Source organism: Thalassophryne amazonica, chromosome 10, assembly GCF_902500255.1.
Source record: "Thalassophryne amazonica chromosome 10, fThaAma1.1, whole genome shotgun sequence".
Lineage (NCBI taxonomy): Eukaryota > Metazoa > Chordata > Actinopteri > Batrachoidiformes > Batrachoididae > Thalassophryne > Thalassophryne amazonica.
The window spans coordinates 90,124,350-90,149,969 of record NC_047112.1 but is presented as its reverse complement, the minus strand read 5'-3'; the positions used below and the strand labels follow the sequence as shown (position 1 = coordinate 90,149,969).

Sequence of the window (25,620 nt, the reverse complement as noted above, 5' to 3'; positions counted from 1 at the left end):
TTTGCTAAAGCTTATAGTTAGGGCTGGATCAGGTGACCCTGAACCATCCCTTAGTTATGCTGCTATAGACTTAGACTGCTGGGGGGTTCCCATGATGCACTCAGTGTTTCTTTCTCTTTTTGCTCTGTATGCACCACTCTGCATTTAATCATTAGTGATTGATCTTTGCTCCCCTCCACAGCATGTCTTTTTCCTGGTTCTCTCCCTCAGCCCCAACCAGTCCCAGCAGAAGACTGCCCCTCCCTGAGCCTGGTTCTGCTGGAGGTTTCTTCCTGTTAAAAGGGAGTTTTTCCTTCCCACTGTCACCAAGTGCTTGCTCACAGGGGGTTGTTTTGACCGTTGGGGTTTTTCCGTAATTATTGTATGGCTTTGCCTTACAATATAAAGCGCCTTGGGACAACTGTTTGTTGTGATTTGGCGCTATATAAATAAAATTGATTTGATTTGATTTGATTTATTCTCTGTGAAGCCCGTAAAATTTTCACCGAAAGCCAGATAAATTTTTTGAATGGTTTCTGTTTGCCAGTCTCTAACAGTTTCTGAAAAAATTCTGATGGAAAAATGGCCCAAATCATTCTGCCATTTCCTGACAATGAAAATCCGCCGAGGGGGTGGACCACTCCTCACTCAAAGCCTGCTCACAGGTGAATGACGCAACCGACAGGCGTGGAAAAACTCACGCATGCGCACGAGGGTTCAAGCTTGTCTGATGCAATCACACGTGATTCAAATCCATATGGTTTTTGAAAAAAAAAAATAAGGTCGGATACTTTTCTAATAGACCTCGTATTACATCTTTGGCGGATGTAAAAAACAAACAAAAAACCAGTTCACATCTGAAGCAGCTGCAGTGATCTTGGGTGGGTTTTAAACAGTCCAACAGGGCGGCGGCAGAATGGAGACATAGGGGAATATGTTGCTATGTGTTGTGTGGGCCGCTGAAGAGGAGGTACTGCTGGCCCACCACCAGATGGTGCCCTGCCATGTTGGCAGAGTTTTGAGCCTCCAGAGGGGGCACTGGTTGTTTTTGGTACCACCAGGTGTGCACCGTTAGACTGTCATCAGCTGTCTGTCATCATCCATCACTACATCCATAAAAGCCTGGGAAAGACACCATAACTCTGCCGAGTTATCAGCTTACCACACAGGTAAACTTTCTCAGCCGTTTTGTGCCGTACGCACATTCATTGTTTTCTGAAGTCTTGCAGTTGTGATTTATACTTGCAGCTTGTAGCCGAGTTTGTGGAAGTTGGAGGAGTTGCCGTCTCCACTCCTAACGTCTGACTTACTAAGTATAACAATTGACACTGCACGTCCTCCAGTTTTTCCTCTGCACCCTGGGAGTATCTGGATTTATTCCTCCAAGAGGATAACTGTGAGTTGCTGACTGTTTGCTGGGTGACTGTTTTTACTGGTCAGATAAATATACAGGGCCCATGCTGAGAAATGAATGAGTGCTGCAATATTTTCATATTTAAAAATTAGAAATGCCTCCACGGGTTTTAGAGGAGAAATCAAAGCTGAGATGTTGTGTAGGTTCTGTTAGAGAGTTAATGTCTGAGTGTCTCAGTGTACTCAGCAGGGCCTGGAGCTTATAATGACAGGTAACACAATGTCAGAGAAATCATTTGCTGTATTGATCTACTCCTTTAGTACAACCCCTGGCAAAAATTATGGAATCACCGGCCTCGGAGGATGTTCATTCTGTTGTTTAATTTTGTAGAAAAAAAGCAGATCACAGACATGACACAAAACTAAAGTCATTTCAAATGGCAACTTTCTGGCTTTAAGAAACACTATAAGAAATCAGGAAAAATAATTGTAATAACATCAGAAAAGTGTCCAAAATATCAACGTAAACTTGTGCATTTATTGATGATGTAATGACAGCCATCTCCCCAGTGCCTTTACCTGACATGCAGCCCCATATCATCAATGACTGTGGAAATTTACATATTCTCTTCAGGCAGTCATCTTTATAAATCTCACTGGAACGGCACCAAACAAAAGTTCCAGCATCATCACCTTGCCCAATGCAGATTCGAGATTCATCACTGAATATGACTTTCATCCAGTCATCCACAGTCCACGATTGCTTTTCTTTAGCCCATTGTAACCTTGTTTTTTTCTGTTTAGGTGTTAATGATGGCTTTCGTTTAGCTTTTCTGTATGTAAATCCCGTTTCCTTTAGGCAGTTTCTTACAGTTCGGTCACAGACGTTGACTCCAGTTTCCTCCCATTCGTTCCTCATTTGTTTTGTTGTGCATTTTCGATTTTTGAGATATATTGCTTTAAGTTTTCTGTCTTGACGCTTTGATGTCTTCCTTGGTCTACCAGTATGTTTGCCTTTAACAACCTTCCCATGTTGTTTGTATTTGGTCCAGAGTTTAGACACAGGTGACTGTGAACAACCAACATCTTTTGCAACACTGCATGATGATTTACCCTCTTTTAAGAGTTTGATAATCCTCTCCTTTGTTTCAACTGACATATCTCGTGTTGGAGCCATGATTCATGTCAGTCCACTTGGTGCAACAGCTCTCCAAAGTGTGATCACTCCTTTTTAGATGCAGACTAACAAGCAGATGTGATTTGATGCAGGTGTTAGTTTTGGGGATGAAACTTTACAGGGTGATTCCATAATTTATTCCTCAGAATTGAGTGAGTCCATATTTTTTTCCTCTGCTTGGTCTAAAAAAGTAACTGTTACTGACTGCCACAATCTTTTTTTCTTGATTTCTTATAGTGTTTCTTAAAGCCAGAAAGTTGCCATTTGAAATGACTTTAGTTTTGTGTCATGTCTGTGATCTGCTTTTTTTCTACAAAATTAAACAACTGAATAAACATCCTCCGAGGCCGGTGATTCCATAATTTTTGCCAGGGGTTGTATGTCATATGTGCAATTTATTCAGTTCATATTTTCAATTTATCCAGCTTGCTCAGCTTTCCGTCTTTTGTAACAGCCCTAATAGGATCATTCAGCCTGGATAAGGCTTTAGATCTGGATTTCTCCCTCTTTAAGAGGAGAGATGCAGCTAAGAAGATTTGAGCAGGTGGAACGATGTATATAAAGAAATACTCTGCAAATAACTGATAGCAGTGAAATTGAGTGAGCAAATAGGAAGCAGCAAAGAGTGAAAGAGGTGTAAATCCTGCATGAAATTGAAAGTGTAAATACCAGAAGAACTCATCCTCAGGGAATCGCAAAGTCAGTTTCTCAGTGTAAAAAAAAAAAAAAAGTTAAACCCCAACTTTTATGAGTAAACAGAGTCAAAGTCCAAATTAAAGTGCTGGGCCTCACAACAAAATGAGCAAAATGGACCAGTGGTTCAAAAGTACAGTAGCCGAAGGTTTTGTTTTCTTATCCCCCCCCCCCCCCGAGTTGTAAATACAAAGTATGAAAAATATTAAAATATCTTCATTTGGTTCCACTTCAGTGATCCATATCTGAAAGGCCTGAATACAATTTAGTCTTTATTTAACCAGGTTAGTCCCATTGAGATCGAGATGTCTTTTGCAAGGGAGACCTGGACAATTATAAAGTTTCCAATTCACGTAACCTGCATGTCTTTAAATGTGGGAGGAAACCACAGCAACCAGAGGAAACCCACGCAAACACGAGGAGAACATGCAAATTCCACATAGGAAGGCCACAGGTGGGAATTGAACCCATGACCTTCTTGCTGTGAGGCAACAGTGCTAACCACTAATAATACCATGTATATATGATCAATGTATCAGCACGTTACCAATATTAGAGTTGTTAAAGAGCTTTTTTTTAAAGATAAGTTTGAGAAGCAAGGTTCATGTCAGTCAGTGTCTAATACCCCACGTCACACATACGCCGATTGTGGCCGAATGGTGTCAGAATGACAAAACTGGCCACAGTTGGGAAGTATTGAGGTGTAGTCTGACGTCGGACAGACGGCAGTCTTTGAGCAGTCTACATAGTTGGTCCTATTTGCTCGGCTGTCACGAGTGTGTTGCACAGTTCAAAACACTCTTTGCGCTGTCAAGATGGGTCGCACATGTGACGGCGGTCTATGTGCAGTTTGTGTCCTATCTGATCACAATCTACATATTCTGATGATGTCATAACAGCAATTTGAAATGATATGGTTGCGTTCCATTGAGCTCTGAGATCGATTGGTCACAGCAAAGCCTGCCAGTCCACCATGTTGTGCCACACTGCCTCAAGGTGCCTCACGAATAAGGTGATACTAGTCATTCAAGTCCAGACTAAAGATGCATCTATTCTCCCTCTCAAATGGCTAGAATGTAGGTGTAGTCTGGAATGATGTTTCCTCTCCTTTTAATTCATGTTGTTAACAACGCAACAGGTCTCAACCTCACTACATCTAAATTCTGGGTCTGTTAGTGAAGCACAGGGTAGCTGTTGGTTGCCTGTTGATTTACTGCTGGTGAATTCATTTCTTAGATGCACTTATTTCCGGCCGACTGATTCTGCTCTTTTTCTCTCTATCTGTGGTACTGACAAGCAGTGGTGGGCACAGCTAACCAAAAAGTTAGCTTGGATAACCATTAATCCGATAACTGAAAAGTTATCTTTTATGACGCTAAACCGATAAACTGCTAAAAATGTATATTTATTACAGATAACCGATAACTTTTAGTATTGATTCGAACGCGGCCACATCAGATTACACTGTCGGCTTCTGATAAACCAGTTTCACTTTAAATGCCGCAGGGGCTGCTGGGTAAATTTCAAGGATCACAAACACAAGAAGAATGCACAAAAAAGGAATGAATAAAAAAATAAAACCCCAAACACTGTCATCATCTTTCAAAAGCAGTAAAACACAGTATTAGAAGTCACAGTTTATCTTGGTATTAGATACACCATCATTTACGAACTAAAAGCTGTTGCTTTTTTCACACGCTTTGAACCCTGCAGCTTAAACAACCAAAATATGTCCATTAATGCATTGAATGGCAGAGTAAAAGACACATAGTAAATATACAACCCCTGGCAAAAATTATGGAATCACCGGCCTCGGAGGATGTTCATTCAGTTGTTTAATTTTGTAGAAAAAAAGCAGATCACAGACATGACACAAAACTAAAGTCATTTCAAATGTCAACTTTCTGGCTTTAAGAAACACTATAAGAAATCAGGAAAAATAATTGTGGCAGTCAGTAACGGTTACTTTTTTAGACCAAGCAGAGGAAAAAAATATGGACTCACTCAATTCTGAGGAATAAATTATGGAATCACCCTGTAAATTTTCATCCCCAAAACTAACACCTGCATCAAATCACATCTGCTGGTTGACATTGACCCTATGTCATGACATTGACCCTATGTGTCTTTTTTGCAAGGAATGTTTTCACAGTTTTTGCTTTATGGCAAGATGCATTATCATCTTGAAAAATGATTTCATCATCCCCAAACATCAGAAAAGTGTCCAAAATATCAACGTAAACTTGTGCATTTATTGATGATGTAATGACAGCCATCTCCCCAGTGCCTTTACCTGACATGCAGCCCCATATCATCAATGACTGGAAATTTACATGTTCTCTTCAGGCAGTCATCTTTATAAATCTCACTGGAACGGCACCAAACAAAAGTTCCAGCATCATCACCTTGCCCAATGCAGATCCGAGATTCATCACTGAATATGACTTTCATCCAGTCATCCACAGTCCACGATTGCTTTTCCTTAGCCCATTGTAACCTTGTTTTTTTCTGTTTAAGTGTTAATGATGGCTTTCGTTTAGCTTTTCTGTATGTAAATCCCATTTCCTTTAGGCGGTTTCGTACAGTTTGGTCACAGACGTTGATTCCAGTTTCCTCTCATTCGTTCCTCATTTGTTTTGTTGTGCATTTTCATATTTTGAGACATATTGCTTTAAGTTTTCTGTCTTGACGCTTTGATGTCTTCCTTGATCTACCAGTATGTTTGCCTTTAACAACCTTCCCATGTTGTTTGTATTTGGTCCAGAGTTTAGACACAGCTGACTGTGAACAACCAACATCTTTTGCAACATGGCGTGATGATTTACCCTCTTTTAAGAGTTTGATAATCCTCTCCTTTGTTTCAATTGACATCTCTCGCGTTGGAGCCATGATTCCTGTCAGTCCACTTGGTGCAACAGCTCTCCAAGGTGTGATCACTCCTTTTTCGATGCAGACTAACGAGCAGATGTGATTTCATGCAGGTGTTAGTTTTGGGGATGAAAATTTACAGGGTGATTCCATAATTTATTCCTCAGAATAAGTGAGTCCATATTTTTTTCCTCTGCTTGGTCTAAAAAAGTAAATGTTACTGACTGCCACAATCTTTTTTTATTGATTTGTTATAGTGTTTCTTAAAGCCAGAAAGTTGCCATTTGAAATGACTTTAGTTTTGTGTCATGTCTGTGATCTGCTTTTTTTCTACAAAATTAAACAACTGAATGAACATCCTCCAAGGCCGGTGATTCCATAATTTTTAAAAGGGGTTGTACATGTAAATTCTTGCCTGTTAGTTTCAGTGGGATTCATGAAGAAAATAATCCACATAAAGCGTCTCGATTATCCAAAACAGTGTCTAAAACGGTGAATAAAAGTCCCTCCTCTCTCCCACCGAGTCTTGGCGATTAAATTATCCAGTCAGCCACAAAGAAATAAAATTAAATAATGTTAAAATTAGTCCATTTTGTTTGTGTTGAGAGGACGGTAACAGTGTAACGTCCAAAGTGAACCTGAACTACACTACCCACAATGCTTCCTGCGTCGACCAGGCAATCACGTCTTGCGCTTAATGATGACATCATCAGCAAGCGACAGCCAGTCTGCCACAAACCACTGATCTACATACGACAGGGACTAAAATGTTTGATTTCATGTTTTACAAATGTTTTGAACCATTAAACTTTTCTCACTTTACCGGCAAAAAAAAAAAGAAAAAAAAAGTTAGCGGACTGAAGGTTATCGGAACTAAATTTATTGGAAGATAATTGGTCCGATGATAGTTTTTAAACTTATCTGAAAAGCTAATCCACTGACAAAAACATTAGCTTTGATAAATATCGGTTATCAGATTAGCTGAACAGTGCCCACCAGTGCTGACAAGACCTTCAATAGATGCTGGTCCTGCACCCCAGGGTGTCGGACTGACCTCGGAAAGCCCTACCTATTCAAGTTCTGCAGGCACAGAGACTAAAGACCCAAGATGAACTACTGTTTAATTTCAATTAAGCACTCTGATTTTGTTGCTCTTCTGTTTCTTCTGTCTAAAGAATTTCTTGAAAAATTTATAAAAACATGATAACTCTTAGAATTTCTAAAAATGATAACTGCATTTTGTTAACTTGCACTCAATCTTTTGTGGCTACCACCAAATCATGATTACAGTTACCTGTTGACATCACCTGCCTGAAATGACACCATTATTTAACCTTTTTAATGTTATTACTTACTGGGAATTGCCCCCATCCCAACATATGAAAGGAAGTTGACCACATGAAGTTGGCTATTGTCTTTGAAGTTGTATGTGGTTGATGGATAACATGAATTAACCTTGTAGGGCCACATTTGCAACAATTTTGGGTGAAATTATCTGTTCTTGAGCAGATGGCGATACATAAAACATTATGAAACCAAGGAAATTACTGGGTAACATCTTCCCAAGGGGGTGTTCTCTGCCCATCTAACACAGTGCACAGTCGCAACCAATTGGTCCTTTAGATTATGATTTAACAGTTTCTCACAGAGCTTGTTTTTATACAACAACCCTACCACTATCACTTTAACTTAATAGTGCAGCAGATAAGTGAATATTTACTGAGGGATCCTTGAAATGGTGATGCAAGCATCAAATTTGGCACACATACTCCTTAGACATTACTCTTTTAAAAATGCCAAGTGGCCACATAAACTTTCAATAGGTGGCCAAGAAGGGGTCAATTGAAGAATTAAACAGGGGTCAAAATTTAAAAATGCTCCAATCATATTTAAAGGTACAGCAGTCCATATTATTTGTCTGATCATTAAGATTTCAAAAAGGTATAGTTTGGACTATCTGTGAATGAATGTTATGGAGTTATGGGGTAAAAACAGCAAAAACACTGAGAAAGGTCAATTTCAGTTTGTACAGGGGTCAAAAGATAAAGTTGCTCCAGTTTTGGTAAAAAGTGGTGCAAATTACTGGTTGAGCTAATAGGATTAATAAATGGAATAGTTTTGACTGTGTTGTGTGCTTGGTTTGCAAAGTAAAGGTTAAACAATGTCGGCATCCATTGCATTCTGTGACGTGACATGCTACCCTGTAACATGACAACTAAGCATGATGCATGATGCAAACTATTCCTTTTTAAAACCATATTCACTCAACTAATAATTTGCATCACTTTTTACCAAAATTGGAGCAACTTTAGCTTTAATTTAACAAATTGAAATTGACCTTTGTCACCATTCTTGCTGTTTTAACCCCATAACTCCAGAACATTCATTCACAGATAGTCCAAACTATACCTTTTTGGAATCTTTATGATCAGACAAATAATATGGAATACCTTTCAATATGATTGGAGCATTTTTAAATTTTGACCCCTGTGTAATTCTTCAATTGACCCCTTCTTGGCCACCTATTGAAAGTTCACCCTGACATCGGTGCATGTGTGTGTGAATGGATGAATGCGAGGCATCACTGTAAAGCGTTTGGAGCTTCTGATTCAGATGGAAGCAGTGCTATATAAATTCAGTCCATTTACCATTATTGTGTTAAAATGTTGATTTTTGTGCATCCACACTCACTATGCTGGTGCTGAGCTCCTCATCAGTGATGTCCAGAGAGTCTCGATGTCTGTTAACCCGCCAGCCTGTTCCGTCTTCACAAGTCCCCTCCCAGCGATTAAGCTGAGACACCTGCCGGGTCTGAGGAAGACAGCGCTCACATTTACACAAGTGCCACTCTTTCCCATATGTATATTACAATAAGTGCTATGTATTTACAAGGGACTTATGGGTGGTGTAGAGCTCCTGCAAGAGTTGGTCCACAATGGAGTTGGTGAGATAGGAAACCACTGACAGCTTCACTTCCCTGCAATGAATGAATTAGAGGAAAATGAGAGACATACGGGAAGCAGTTTACTAAAAGTGAGAGCAAATCACTACTCTGCTTATCAAATTCTGAATTATTACTGTAACCCTGGCTGCTGCCATCCTCCTATCCCTTTTCACATTCCACACTTGGCTGTGTGGATCGATTCCAGACTCTAAGTTACAGCTGGAAAGCTTCCAGCTGTTCAGAGTGGATCATAACATAAAGTTTCTACCAAAACAAAAGGTGGATGTACCTGTTTTTATGTCAACAGTGGCAGGTTTAAATGGTGTGGTATAGTGAAAGTTTTAAAAATATTTCACACTTCTTCACTTAAAATACACACCAAATCTATTTTCTGATGGATGATACATGTGATACAGTAAAGCTCACCTAAACCATTATCATATAAACCGGATATTCGCACTCACCATACAAAAGCAAAAGTCCCAATGCTTTTGTATGGTTTTCCAAGTAATAAACACCGTATATAACAAATTTTGTATAACAGATTTTTTTCTCACATCGCTTAAAACGTCCTATCCAGTCGCAATGCATTTCCATTAAAAACCTCTCACATGGTCCGGACAGAGCAGACTGGACGTGCCCAGTAACAGAGGTATGAAATGAAGTTCAGCACTGACACTCACTGATTTGAGGAAGGTGGGTACTGTATTTCTGTGATTAAAAGCCCGGCTGTTTATTTTTTTAAACAGTGCTCAGACTCGGCACCTAGATGAGGCAGGGCATAACTCAAGGCAGGTGTTTATTAACAAAATGATGCTTGTTGCCTGCACTGTAATATGGTGTTAAGTTTCACACATATCCCTGGGTGTGGTGAATCAATACGCTTTAGATTAGAGCCCTCTGCCTGGTACGTGCACCTGCTAAATGACTGAGACCCCAAGGACTGTGATTTGTCACTTTTATGTTTTCACTCCTTCCTCATTTTTGAAAAGTTTTTGTAGTGTGCCTGCCAATTACATTTCGATCACAGATCAAATATGTTTGGTAGAAAAGTCCGCAAATATGACCAACTTCAGAACACAGAGTTAGAAAAAGACACTCAAATGACCCGCAATTCATGGAGGAAAACTATACGTACCATATCGATGGTTTGGAGGTTGATAATTGCATAAAGAAGTGGAGCTCGTTAAGGGACAAACTAATCCAGAAAAAGCCGCTGTTCGTGCGACAAATTGCATAAAGATGCGACGGAGAACTTTAAAGGGTCACGTGCATGTTGACATCATTTCATGGCCACAGGTTACAGAGTTGCAGAAGTATAAATCAGGCTTTAGGATTTTAAGGTACCACTCCGCAGCGGACATAAAAAATAGATTTGATCCGTTTTATACATATAACGGATTTTGTCCATTTTAGGGCCCTGTCCCACTGGGGAGAGGATTAATTGCGCATGAACTGAGTATACAAAGTACGGGCATTCGTTGGTCGTCTGCAACAAAAATGGCCAAAAATGACAAATGTCCCAGTATGAATTACGGATATATTAATAATACATAGCGACTATATGATGAACAATCACGGTTGTATAACGCATGTAGTGAGGAAACAGATCAGATGTACTGCGATTATCACGGCAGTAATACGGGTGTATTATGAATGCATCGCGCACGTGTTGCGCGTGCACGGCATCTGCATTGTGGTCATATAAGAAGCGCACTCTGGCCGTCGGCATTACTATTCACACCAACAATACAGCCTGTGGAGCATTTGCTGGACTTGGACAAGTTGCTTGGAGTAAAGAAGCAGTGAACAGGGCGAGTGGTGACGTCAGCGGATCGCATCAGAGTGCAGCTCGTCTGAACGATTATAACAAGAAGTTAAATCTGTTATAAACATGAATAAATACTGTAACAGCTGCAGACAAGAAGGAAAAAACACACAACTGTTTTATCAAGCCTTGACAATGTAAACAAGTCAAATCATTACCTTTTTAGATGGCTCGAAATGCTTTCTGCAGCTGGAACTGTTCACATGTGCCTGCACGCGCGCGCGAACGGCTCCAGCTGCAGCTTCCATTCAGGAGGTGATTAGAGCCGTTTTCAACAGGCAATTTGCAGAATAAAATGATTAATCCACCACAAAATAATTATTTTATATAGGCAGCATCCAGCGAAGAGCGCGTGGCAGCCGGTAGAACAAAGAACAGCGTCCTGCTGTGAACACAGCGCATCTGATTTGCATCCGCCGCAAATCAGATGCAAAGCAGACGTAATAAAAACACTTTATTCGTGGCCAATCTGTATGCAGTCGCTACAACTTATTTTAGTTCGTGATGTGTACATGATGGGCACGCAAAATATCCATTTTACACACTGTCCCAGTTCGCTGTCAAGCCGCAAATCCCTGTCAGTTGTGGATATCAGCAGATGACGGCGAATATACAGCGCATAGATCGAGTATGTTTGTGTATGTATTGAGTATGTATGGAGTATGTAAGTATGTCATCCACAGCCAAAATTTTGTGCAGCTCAAAAATCCTGGAAACGGAAAAATGTGCCTCTGCGGATAATTGTGGACGTGTGCGGGTGTCAGCCGACTCATACAAGCATGTTTCACGCATATTGCGGATGTTAACCGAATATGAGCCAATTTTGTGCGCAATCCATACACAAATCCTCCTAAACGCCAGTGGGACAGGGCCCTTATACATATAGCAGATTTGGTCAGTTATATAGCTAGCTAGCTAGCTAGCTAGCTAGCTATCTATCTATCTATCTATCTATCTATCTATCTATCTATCTATCTATCTATCTATCTATCTATCTATCTATCTATCTATCTATCTATCTATATATATATATATATATATATATATAGCGCAAACTTGCGTTACAGCCCGTTACAATATTATTTTGGACCGTTACGCTTATTTTGGACTGTGTAATCAACCGTTTCTGCAGCGTGACTCCAGTTTGAAGCGTGAATGAAGCAATGCTTTGATTCAATGGCTCGTGGCTCTTTGATTCGCTGCTCTTCAGAAGCGGTAAGTTATGAAGGGTCAAAGTGATCAAAATTAATTGAAATATTGAATGTGGTAAATATGAATGCAGTAAAAGATAGACTGTGGTAAAAATGAAAGCAGTAAAGCTTTGAATGTGGTGAAAATGAAAGCAGTAAAACAATCAATGTGGTTGAAAGTGAAAGCAGTAAATGCTGAATGTGGTTAAAAATTCAAAAGGGTCAAACTGGACTTGATAAAAATGCAGCAGCCACTGTTGCGACAGTGGAAATTTGTAGTCCAGAGCCACTGCGCATGTCACTGACCACGGGGTGGCACCATTGGGAGTTGCAGGGGAGTGTTATTGCCCCAAGTGGAGTTGTTCAAATATTTGTAGGACTTGTTGGAGCATGAGCTCAACAGATAGATTGGGGCTGTGTCTGAGGTCCTGTAGACAATGTCCTGGACTGTTGTGATGAAGAAAGAGCTGAGCCAGAAGGCGAGGCTCTTAATTTACCAACTGATTCATACTCCTATCGTCACCTATGGTCACAAAATTTGGGTTATCATTGAAAGAGCAAGGTCAAAGATAGAAGCAGTGGAAACAAGGTTCTTCAATCGAGTATCAATCAATCAATCAACGTTTATTTATAGAGCCCTTTACAACACCGAAGGTGACCAAAGTGCTTTACAATAAAACAAAAACAATGTAAAATGTATAAGACAATTAAAACAATACATAAATACACACAACTAAAAGAGGAAAATATATTCAGGTAAAGTGTCACTGTGCTACTGTGTGTTGAAAGCCAGTCTGAAAAGATGAGTTTTAAGCCTAGATTTAAAGAGGCCAAAGTCAGTGATAGTGAGCATGTCGGGGGGCAGTTTGTTCCAGAGTCTGGGCCCCGCGACTGAAAAAGCCCGATCACCCCAGTGTTTATATTTCACTTGAGGGACGTCCAGCAGGAGCTGATCTGAGGACCTCAAGGCTCTGGTCGAGCTCCGAACCTTCAGGAGCTCGGACAAGTACAGAGGGGCAAGACGATTGAGGGCTTTAAAAACAAAAAGCAAACTTTAAAATCAACTCTAAAAGAAACTGGAAGCCAATGCAATGAAGAAAGGACTGGGGTGATGTGCTGACGTCTACGTATGTTTGTTAAAAAACGGGCAGCGGCGTTTTGTACCAGCTGGAGGCGATTGATACAGGAACGAGGGACTCCAACATAAAGTAAGGTACAGTAGTCGATCCTTGAACTAATAAGAGCGTGAATTATTTTTTCAAGGTCTGAACGGTTTAAAAAAGGTTTTACCTTTTGTTAAAAGACGTAATTGATAAAAGCTCCTTCTAACCACACTGGCAATCTAGTTTTCAAATCTTAAAGAACTGTCCAAAATGACACCAAGGTTTTTTACTGTAGATTTAAAATTAGAAGCCAGTAACCCAAAGTCTTCAAATGAAGTGTCGCCAAACAAAATGCAGTCAGTTTTTTCCTCATTTAGATGGAGGAAATTCTGGTTTAGCCACCGTTTTATATCAGCTATGCAGTCCATGAGACGTTTAATGTTGTCCACTCGATTTGATGACACTGGCAGATAGATTTGCAGATCATCTGCGTAACAGTGAAATTAAACTTTGTGTCTTGTTATTATGGACCCCAATGGTAACATGTAAAGAGAAAATAAAATGGGACCCAAAATAGAGCCCTGGGGCACTCCACATGACAGAGGGGCAACAGAGGAGGACAAGTCACCAATCATAACAGAAAATTTCCTGTTTGATGAATATGATTCAAACCATTTCAATACTGTACCACAAATACCAACATTTTTAAGTCGGGATAAAAGAACAGAATGATCAACAGTATCAAACGCTGCTGTTAGATCAAGCAGCACCAAAGCAACAGGGCATGTACCATCAACAGACAGGGTGACATCATTGTGCACTTTCAATAGTGCAGACTCTGTGCTGTGTCTGAACCTTGATTGAAACTTTTCCAAAACAGAATTACAATCTACAAACCTTTGCAATTGTGTAAAAACAACTTTCTCAAGAACCTTTGAGATAAAAGACAAATTAGACACAGATCTAAAATTAGATAAAATTGCTGGGTCAAGCTGTGGTTTTTTAAGTAACGGTCTTACTACAGCCTGTTTAGAAGCGTCAGGCACACATCCCGAGCTTAGGGAAGTGTTGATTAAAGACAAAAGGGAAGGACCAACAGTGTTAAACACGTCTTTCAACAGCCTGGTTGGGATGATGTCCAGGGGACAGTTTGTAGTTCGCACACATTTAACAGTGCCTGTAAGGGATGAGACAGAGGCAGGTTCAAACAGTCAAACACTGCAGGGCCAGAGGAAGCATCAGGCAGGTCTGCACTGATGCTGCTGTTGCATAAACCTCTCACAGACTTCACTTTGGCCACAAAAAAGCTCAAGAAGTCCTCACAGGTAGAAGCAGTAGCGTCCATTAAAGAAGATGTGTTGGGACACAAAACAGAGTTAATTGTACTGAACAACACACGAGGACAATGACCACTTGTGGAAATTATATGGGACAGATATTGGGATTTTGCCTCTTTCACAGCTCTCTGATACTGAGTGAGACTATCCCTCAGCATCTCCAGAGATACATGTAGTCTATCCTTTTTCCACCGTCGCTCTGCCTGACAACAACGATGTCAGAGGGCACGAGTAGAGTCGTTTAGCCAAGGATCTCCCCTTGGTTTAGAGGACCTAAGCCTGAAAGGGGCAACTGTATTCAGGATCCCAGTGCACAAAGAATAAAAAGATGATAAAAGACTGTCCGAACATGCAGGAGGACCATCAGTATCCAAGGCAGATAAATCCATGTCCATGAAGGCAGTAGCAAACTCTCCGGCTGTTGAAGAGGTAATAATCCGGCGGCAAGAGGCAGGGACAGGAGCCTTTTTGACAGGTGGAGGTACAGGAACGTCAAAAATGATGGGCAAATGATCTGAGATGGGAGTGTCTGATATTTTGGTGAGTGATACAGACAAGCCATGAGAAATAATAAGATCCAAAGTATGAACAGCATTATGTGTCGGCCCATCCACTGACTGTATTAGATCAAAACATGTAAGAAGCTGTTTAAAATCAATGGCCAGCTGATCAACTGGACAACAGATGTGGATATTAAAATCTCCACAAATCAAGGTTTGATTATATCTGGGCACAACCTCTGCCAGAAACTCAGAAATTTCTGAATAAAATCCTTATTGTATTTAGGTGGGCGGTATAGCACAGCAAATAAAATGGGGGAAGCAAGTTCCAAAGTAAACAGCTGTACCTCAAAAGAGGAATAATTATTTACATGTAAAGGCTTGCATGTAAAATTATCCCTGAAGACAGTGGCGAGTCCGCCTCCTCGTCCAGACGCTCACGGTGCGCTGAGGAAAGAGCAGCACGGAGGGAGGAGCTCAGTAAAAACGCTGTCATCACCTGGTTTTACCCACGTTTCTGTCAACAAGAGGAAATCCAACTCACGTGTTGAGAAAAAGTCATTCAAGATAAAAGTTTTATTTGAGAGAGACCTGGTGTTAATGAGCATGATGCGCATGGTTGTGAGGATATTCCGCTCAGAACTCAGAGCAACAGAGCGAAGATTTCCCTGTACGGAACCTCGCCTACACACGCTGATGCGCTGCCGGCTGCTGCAAAGCTGGTAGCCAGTGCCTGGATCAGCTGATCGGAGCCATCGGACCTCCAAAGAGCGCCGCACCGCGAAGCCATTGTAACCTCCAGGAATCCTCGTGATGTCCATGGGATCAGATGCCGACGACTGCGCCAGGTAAGCTCTCAGTTGGACAAGTACACCTCCTCGTTTCCCCCGCTTTCTGTTGCGGTGCTTGCGGGACAGGGGGACAGGTACAAGCTGCAGGTAGTGGTGTGCAGACGCCAGAAATGGCGGGGCCGTCTTTGATTGTCCACTACAGCCAAAAATCTGTGATTTAGCGACAGAATCGCGGATATTCAAAAGAGTCTGGCGATCATACACCAGTAGCAGTGACACTTGTCTAATAAAAACCAATATAAACAGCAGTAGCAATAAAATACTGCGCAGAGGTAGACGACAGGCCGTGTACAGCGGCGCCATCTTTTCCTGTGTATGTGGTCTTACACTCAGGGACAAGGTGAGAAACATAACGGGAGGGAACTGGAGTACAGCTGCTGCTCCTTTGCACTGAGAGGAACCACTGGAGGTGGTTCGGCCATCTGGTGAGGATGCCCCCTGGGTTTTCTCCCTCAGGATGTCTTCCAAGCACAACCAACTGGCCCTGGGGAAGACTCAGGACATGCTGGAGGGATTATACTTCACAGCTGTCTTGGGAACACCTCAGGATTCCTCAGAAAGAGTTAGAGGACTTAGCTGAGGATAAGCAAGTGTGGGATGTCATCAAGACCCAGACCAAACTAAGCAGTAGAAAATGAATGAATGAATCAATTAAAAAATAAAATGATCCTGTCTCTCTTGCAGGACACACTCCTCCTGTCTTCTAGGAAGCAGAACTTGAATCTACTCTCTGACCTTCAGCACTGGTTTCCCTCAATGCTGCATCCTTTCTCCTCTGCTCTTCTCACTATACACAAACAGCTGCACTTGCAGTCATCAGTCAATCAAGCATTTACTGGAAGCAGCTATAGAGAGGATGAGTCTATCATCAGGTTGGAGTATGACCATCTGGTGACCCAGTACAGCCAAAACATCTTGGAACTTATTGTTCAAAAGAAAATGGAGATGGTTATGGACTCTACAAAGAACCCAGCACCACCCGCCTTCATTAAAATGTGTGACTCTTGAGTTGAAACTGTGGAATTCTTCTGGTTCCTGGGCACCAGCATCACCTAAGCCCCCAAGCTGGACATCAACATCAACTCCATCAAAAACACAGAGCAGAGGATGTACAACTGTGGCAACTGAAGAAGAAAACCTGAAAAAGATAATGATGCGCACTTGTACTAATCAATCACTGAATCCATCCTCACTGAGTCCATCACCATCCGGCACACTGCTAACAACTCTGAGGATAAACACAGATTTCAACGTATCACTCTCTCTGATGGAAGGATGCTCAGCTACAACCTGCCATCCCTCCATGACCTCTACACTTCCAGGGCATTGAGGGGGGCAAAGAAGATTGTGGATGACCCCTCCTACTCTGGTCACAACCATTTTGGACCACTCCCCTCCAGTGTAGGCTGCAGTCCATTAGAACCAAAGCCTACTTGGATACTACACTTGCCCTCATCAATAGGATTTGTGACCCCACTGTCACTGACTGCAACAATAAACATACATGCCTATTCTCAAAGTCACATGTAGTATCTTCTACCAGCACAGTGGGATTTGTTATTTATTTATGTTATTGTAATCACTGAATTCTTTGCATAATGTTACATAATTTTTCTTACTGTATTATGTTTGCTGTTAATTGTTAATTATGTTCTACTCTGTTTCTGGCTATGTTACACACCATCGGACAAATGCATATTTCCTTTACGCCAAAAACCTAATTGGCAATAAATCTGATTCTGATATCTCTTACTCCAAGGCTCGATGAATGTCCTGTGCAGCTCTCTCCATCAGGGCCGTGCGGATGGAAGAGCGAGGAATGGACACGCGCTCAGAAACAGACGAGAGCGGAGGACTCAACCGCTCTGCTGCAGATGATGATAAGGGACAGAGCTCACGACAAAGAGACACCATCGAGTCAACAATGACCTGTAAAACATGAGAAAGATCAGTAAGTCATCTGTTATAAATTTGCTTATATTGAGCAAATCTTCCAATGCAACACTTTGATCTAATGTTAAAGACATGATATTCTTACATAGATAGCATAACTTAGTGCAACACATGGTGAGTCCAAGTCTTTTGAACAGAAAAATTATTGCTGTATAGTCCATTTTCTTTTGGTTAGTAAACATGATAAAACATATTGCACAGGGTATTGCATCCCCCGGAAACCGACATGAAGGACCTCTCAATATGCTTGTGGAGGCTAAAAGGACTGTGACAAGGATGTGCACAAGATCCTCAGTACATTGCTTACTCAATTCAATGTATCAAATGCCAATATATGTGGCTCCAAGCCGCTTCACAACTGTAAAATATAACCTTACCCTGAGCAAGCACATTGGCAACAGTGGTAAGGAAAATCATTTTTGACTGGGGGAAGAAACCTCAAGCAGACTCAGACAGGTGACCATCTGTTTTGTGCAATACCACCAAAAACAAAAAACCTCACATAAACAAAGCTCAACAAAGAATGTCAAACATTTGCAAAGCCAGAAATGATGGAACTAAGCATCAAGTATTCACTATCTTTTTCACTCTGTCTTGCTTAATATACCTTGCTAGTGATTTAACTGTCCGACTGAAGGTGAGCATGCTTCCTGCTGTAGGCAACATTAGTAAAGTTTGTTCCATCAGTGCATCTGTTTATTTCACAAACTTGTTGCAGTTTTATCAGCTAACTGTTGCTCAGTGTATCCAGCTTGTATCAGCTTAGTTTGCTGACTGGTCATATGCTCAGCCTAGTCTAATGCAATGGCTTCTTAGAAAAAAATGAATACTTAGCTTGTTTAGCATGGCCAACAAAGTTCATAGGTCCAACACGTGCCAGTGACCCACTGCTTGTGGGTTCTTCCTTTCCACTTTGGACACACACACAACACCCTCCCAGTGTGCCTGTATGATGTATGGAAAAGCAGCACATGATGACCTGGGGTCCTGTGTGTAGTGCGTCCTACTTTGGAAGTCTACATTGGGAAATCCATCCATCCATTTTTTTTTTAAACTTGCTTATTCCGTTTAAGGGTCAAATGGTAGCTGGAGCCCAACCCAGCAGTCATTGGGCAAGAGGCAGGATGCACCCTCACAGACTGCCAGTCTATTGCAAGGTGGACACATAGAAAGACAAACTCATTCAAACTCCCACTCACACCTACGGTTAATTTAGCATCACCAGTTTACCTAACCTGCATGTTTATAGGGAGTGGGAGAAAGCCAGAGCACTCAGAGGGGACCTACACAAATGTGGGGAGAACATGCAAACTCCACACAAAAAGGACCAGGTCGGAAGTGAACCTGGGACTTTTTCCATGTGAGGCAACAGTACAAACCACTAAGCCACTGTGCTGCCCCTACATTGAGAAAGACACGGTGCTCCTGTCAAGGTGATGACAAGTTTGGTCACCAGTCAGGACCTTCTTCTGTCTGACACCATCGAAAATCTGTGGAAGCAAAGCCTGAAAACCGAGATCTGGATGGCAAGAGCCTGGTTCCCTGAGGAGAAAACCTACCACAGTAATGGAGGATGGTCCCTCAGAAGAGCTGTTGCTAGCCATTCTGTTTGACAACCCTGAAGTGGTTTGCAATAAAGAAGATGAACAGTGTCAGACCTCTACTGCTTTGGAGATAAGAATTACACCCTACATGATGTGTGACAAGTGATTTTGCAGCTTGTATTGATGATTCCAAAGAAAGACAGGGGATTTTGCATTATTGTGGTTTTGTTCCTTCAAACCAAGTGTTTACAAATGTTCAAACTTCAGAATGCAATTTTTTCTTCAGTTAATGCAATTATTGCAACCACTTTATATGGCTTATCGTGCTGGAGTTACAGGATGACTGTTTTCACTTAACAGTCTGTCTTATCTGACAGCAGCACCAGCTCCACTCAGAGACCAAGTCTTTATCATCAATCATTTATACTATTTTGGATTTCTTATAAAAGCCAAAGAACTGTATCTTCCCCCAGTCAAAAGGGATGTTTTCTTGGTCTAGAATTATTCTCAATAAGCAAAGGGCTTATTAAGGAACCGCTTTTGCTGCTATCTGTGTCATGGTCTGCCTTTGTCCTTGCCCTTTTTAACCTCTTGTGTGTAGTTTGTCTGTTTTACCTCCAGGTGGCATGCTGCAGAGCTGAGAAACACCTGCAGCTCATCATCTCCTTGCACCTAACGCACATAAGCTCCTGATCATGAGCTGACTACTTAAACCACGGCTCTGAACTCAGTCTTTGCCAGAGTCTTTGGTGACCCTGAACCATGAGTATCTTCTGTGACTCTTCATGACTTTCCATGATACTCCATGAGCCTTCCATGAGAAATCCATGACCTTGTCTACACTTATGCTTCCAAGCGCTCTGACGCCTGAGCTTTCCACAGCTAATTTCAAGTTCCTCGTCCTCGGCTCTCTGCATCCCACCTGGCTCCGGTTCTAGCACCATCTACTCCAGAACTCCAGCTCATTCTCAGACTCCCAAGTCTGGCCCTGTGTGCTCTGCGGCTCCTGAACTTCCACCACTATATGTGGACCCGTTCTTGACTCAGCAGGCTTCCTCCAGCTCAGCACCTCAGTTATTTATTATTGTAAATAAAGCTCTTTTCGTTCACAACCTGTTCTGGCTCTTGCTCCCAGCATTTGAGTCCATCACCTGTACCGGTCCAGTCCGGTCCTGTCCAGACCTCTAACCACAACAATCTGTCTCTCTTTCAGCCAAAGTGGTTCATTCGGCTCAAACAGTGCCAGCACTCATTTGGTCTGATGGCCTCTTATGATACGACTCTCCCTATCGGATTATAATTCACGAGGGACTTTCAGTGCTGGGTTTTAGCCATAGAGACGCTAATTACTCATCAACAGCATATTATGTTATGAATTACACCATCCTGCCTGTGTGTTCTCTCCCTGTGGAATGAGTCACTGCTACTGAGTTGTGGGGCCCCACTGGACCAGGTTGTTTTGTGTTTTAATTAGAACAGATGCATCCAGCATGGACTGAGCCAGTCTGGTGTTCTTGGGATGCAACTCAGCATTCTTCTTCCTCCAAACACAATGAGTTGAGTTTTTACCAAAAAGTTCTATTTTGGTTTCATCTGACCACATGATATTCTCCCAATCCTCTTCCGGATCATCCATATTCTCTCTGGCAAACTTCAGACGGGCCTGGACATGTACGGGCTTAAGCAGGGGGACACGCCTGGCACTGCAGGATTTGAGTCCCTCTGTGCGTAGTGTGTAGCCTTTGTTACTTTGGTCCCAGCTCTCTGCAGGACATTCATCAGGTCCCTTCGCGTAGTTCTGGGATTTTTGCTCACCGCTCTCATGATCATTTTGACCCCACTGGATGACATCTTGCGTGGAGCCCCAGATCGAGGGAGATTATCAATGGTCTTGTATGTCTTCCATTTTCTTACAATTGCTCCCACAGTTGATTTATTCACACCAACCTGCTTGACTATTGTAGATTCACTCTTCCCAGCCTGGTGCAGGTCTACAATGTTCTTCCTGGTGTCCTTCAACAGCTCTTTGGTCTTGGCCATGGTTGAGTTTAGAGTCTGAATGTTTTAGGCTGTGGACAGGTGTCTTTTATACAGAAAACAAGTTCAAACAAGTGCCAGTAATACAGGGAATGAGTGGAGGATAGAAGAGCTTCTTAAAGAAGTTACAGGTCTGTGAGAGCCAGAAATCTTGCTTGTTTGTGGGTGACCAAATACTTATTTTCCACCATAATTTAGAAATAAATTCTTTAAAAATCCTACAATTTGATTTCCTGGATATTTTATTCTCATTTTGTCTCTCATAGTTGAAGTACCTACCTCTTATCTTTTTAAGTAGGAGAACTTGCACAATCAGGGACTGACTAAATACTTTTTAGCCCCACTGTATATAGGCCCTGAGGTCCATTGGTGCTGGTGTTTTTTCTCCTTGTATAGTGTCAAGTGGGTGACAGTCAATGTCTTTGGGTAACAGTCTTTTTTTGGGTGGTGGTGTTACAAATAAAGTCTTAGAAAAATCTCATTGGTTTGAGAACAATGGCAGTTTCAAACCGTTACATACCATGACACCAAAAACTGGTTGTGTCAACTTGGCAGCCTCAAAACAGCAAAACCATCTGAATATTGACAATGACAGTCATCCCTTTATTTTCATTTGAATGTAACCATAACATCGCTAGAATTTACATCATGATGATGGGATTTTTAATCATAATATTACAAAAACATTTGACAATGAGAAATACAGATACAGCTGTAACTGCAGCACACTGATAAATCTTTGTGATGGAGCAATGCACAATTTCCGGTGTTTAAAACAAAAATTGTCTTTAAAAAATCATGACTAGTCTTGATTTATTTTTCAGAATGTTCTGGAATGCAGTAAGAAGGCTATAGATTTTTAAAGGTTTCCTAGTAGAGATGGGCCAAATCACATGTTGGATTTAGCTTTTAACAATGTAAACTTTTGTAAATTACAACAGTTTTATACAGTAAAACTTACAGGTTGTTCTGTAAAATTATTTCCAAATTGTTACCGCATTTTTTACACGATTATTTGGGCAACCCCAGTTTTGAAAGTAATAACAACAGATTTGTTTTTGTTTTTTTAACAGTGGCCCCGTTTACATGACCATAATAATCAGATAACTGCAATAATCTGATCTCTCACGCTTACATGCACCTCAGTAATCCAATAGTTGGAAAAAAACAAGTTTACATGGTTTCAGTGGTGGCCAAGTGGTTAATGCACTTGGTTTCAGTGCAGAAGGTTCTGGGTTCAAATCCCACCCCTGCCACATTTCTACATGTAATGTGGAGTTGCGTCAGGAAGGGCATCCAGCGTAAAACCTGTGCAAATTCAACATGCAGATCCACCTTGGATTTGCTGTGGCGACCCCGAGTGCAAACAAGGGAGCAGCCGAAGGGACTTAAAAGTTGGAGAAAGAAGAAAGGGCAGCTCCTGAAGAAAAACAGACTGCATGGAGACAATGAGCGCCCCCTTGCCCCCCACCACATGTGGAGGTGCGTGGAGTTTGCTCATTCAAATCTGATTGGTTAATCATGTGAGATTTTAGACCATAAAATATAGCGCTGACGGTGGCAAAATATTCGACCGTTTCACATTTGAATGTATTACTCTGCGTCCTGACTGCGTTGCTACGCAGATGTCAATAATGGCGCTGTCAGCTGAGAGCGAGAGAAACTAGTGTAGCTACGATGATGCCGAAATGGGTGAATTTAAACTACCATACGAAGGTACTGATGTGGATTCTGATAGAGAATTACTCAATGCAGTTGATGAGATGGAGAAATCTGTGGGTCTTTGCCAACCGAATTACATACAGAAAAATAAACCGTGCAAACAATGAAATTTGATTAGAATGAGAATAATCCCAGGGCAGCATGGTGGCTTAGTGGTTAGCCTCACAGCGAGAAGGTTGTGGGTTCAATTCCCGTGGCCTTTGTGTGGAGTTTGCATGTTCTCCCCGTGTTTGCGTGGGTTTCCTCCGGGTGCTCCGGTTTCCTCCCACATCCAAAGAAATGCGGGTTAGGTGGATTGGAATCTTTAAAAAATTGTCCATAGGTGGGTGTGTCTGTGTTTGTTTGTCTATTTGTGGCCCTGCGACAGGCTAGCGTCCTGTCCTGGGTGTACCCCGCCTCGCGCTCTATGACTGCTGGGATAGGCTCCAGCCCCCCGCGACCCTTAATTGGACTAAGCGGTAGAAGATGGATGGATGGATGGATGGATGGATGGGAATAATCCCCTTGTGTCTGATGATTTGCGGACATTATGCTCGCAAATATCCATTTTAAAACACAATTTGCGACCGTAAAATCCAGCATTAACATCCAGAAATCATCAGACACAACAGCGTTATTCCCTAAGTATTGGGCAGAAATCCAGGTGTGTTAATCTGATTTCTCATAATCAGATAATGGTCATTATTGGATAAAGCATATTGGATTTTGCTGTTTACATGACCTCTTATTAATTAGGTAATAGCCAATAATCAGATAGCAACTGGATTTTTATGTGCATGTAAATGGGGTTATTGCTAGTTTTTTCTGTTGCATTGGAAGATTTGCTCTACGTTTGAAAAGATGTTGTTAGAACTACCTGTAGCTCCTTGTCTGCAGCTTTAGCAAGTTCACCAGTGAGACAGTCCAGCCGCTGCTTCACCGGGCCGTCCACAGATAACACATGGGCCAGCTCACACAGTGAGGGGTAGAGCTTGGAGCACCAGAGAACACGTTTAATTCCATTTTAGCACATCAGTCCTGTAAATTTATCCTTCTGTTTAATGGTTTGTAACATATTTCACACCACTCACAGCGCGGGAGTTTCTGGCCTCTTTTAGCACTTGTTTAGCAGCTTGAAGCTCCTCCATCTCTCCAACACCTCGTAGCATACGCACCTGCTGCTGGACGCGCACACACAGGCGCTCCATCACCTTGGGAAGAGACAGACAGGGAAGTGTTCAGTGACAGATTGAGAGAAATAAGGAAACATATGAAACAGAAGAATACGCGAAGGTCAGGCACACACGCACCTGTTCGGCAGTGCTCGTAACGAGGCCTTGGTGCAGCCGTAGAGCCTGACGCTGAGAGAAACGCTGCGTCTGGTTGTTCCTCACCAGAGCACGTTGAATCTGCACACCAGAAGCAGCACATTGTTAGTCTGTGGCTATGTGGCATGAATATGCAATGACAGTAATGGACAAAATACAGTGAGGTGAGGAAGCAACATGCAGGCTGCCAAAAGTGGAAACAAAATGCCAAGATGCAGAGGAAAATGATGCAGACAGAAGGACATAGATACAGGTGGAGAGTCAACCCACAATCATATAACATTTTACATTTTATTTCAAATTTTGTGAAAACAGATAGCGCCACCATTGTGTGTGGAGATGTTGTTCTGTAAATGCATTTGTCGAAATGCAGCAGCTCTTTCAACATAGAAAAATGAAGTACGAGGGGCTGCTGAGACGTTCTGAGCCTGACCCAGAAAAAGTAGGGCATGGTTCTCCATCTTTTGCATTCCGGTAAACCAACATTTCTCAAGAATGCAGTGTTTCCAACTCCTCAGTAAGAAAAGCAGCTATTGGATGTCCTAAAAGTCTCTAAATAGCGTCATCATCTAATTTGCATATTATTTGCATTGTATGACATAAGAGATGCTGTAGGAAAAAAACACTGTGGGAGAGATCATTGAATACATTATCAACCTTTGTTTGGTAAATTCCATGTTCATAAATACAGAGTATTGAAAAGGAATTTACACAGACCTCTGGCTGAATTTGAACAATATATAAGCAGTATTAAGCTCATAGACTCTTCCAAATGTCATAAAACTGAAACGCTCTAAGGATTTTTTTTAAGAGAATTAATGTTAAAGAATGCCTTTACTTTTGTTATTGTACATTTGATTTCTGTATCTTTCTATTTATAATGATAATACTGTGAATGTTATTGTGGCCTTGTCCTTTGTTCGTTTACTGTTAATGTATTTGGTGAAATAAAGATTTGAAAAAGAAAAAAAAAAACATTGTGGGAGAGACAAAAAAGTGAGTAAAAACACCTTAATAATATTTAGAACTACAAATAAACTTGATTCTTGGTTTATTTGTTTTGCCATTAAAATTGGCCATCGCTTCTCAAAATAAAATAACTTCTCAAGGCCAGGGCTGCTCAAAGTCTAGGAACTAATTAGACACAGAGGCAGAGCGCGGCAAACGAGGTAAAGGCTGACTGAGTCTGAGTCAGGTTTGCCATTCAATGTGGGAACAGCCGCGGAGGCATCGC

At 41.6% G+C, this 25,620-nt stretch overlaps 1 protein-coding gene across 1 annotated transcript in view; it reads right to left on the bottom strand.

Annotated features, from left to right (window-relative positions):
- Positions 1 to 25,620, bottom strand: part of LOC117519168 (capping protein, Arp2/3 and myosin-I linker protein 3-like) — a 206,495-nt gene that overhangs the window by 49,027 nt on the left and 131,848 nt on the right. Inside the window, exons 24-29 of the mRNA XM_034180479.1 lie at positions 24,369 to 24,467; positions 24,150 to 24,269; positions 23,936 to 24,049; positions 17,577 to 17,752; positions 8,960 to 9,047; positions 8,762 to 8,881 (exon numbers count right to left, since the gene is read on the bottom strand). Of these exons, the coding sequence (XP_034036370.1) occupies positions 8,762 to 8,881; positions 8,960 to 9,047; positions 17,577 to 17,752; positions 23,936 to 24,049; positions 24,150 to 24,269; positions 24,369 to 24,467 (717 nt within the window). The remainder of the gene's footprint in view (positions 1 to 8,761; positions 8,882 to 8,959; positions 9,048 to 17,576; positions 17,753 to 23,935; positions 24,050 to 24,149; positions 24,270 to 24,368; positions 24,468 to 25,620) is intronic.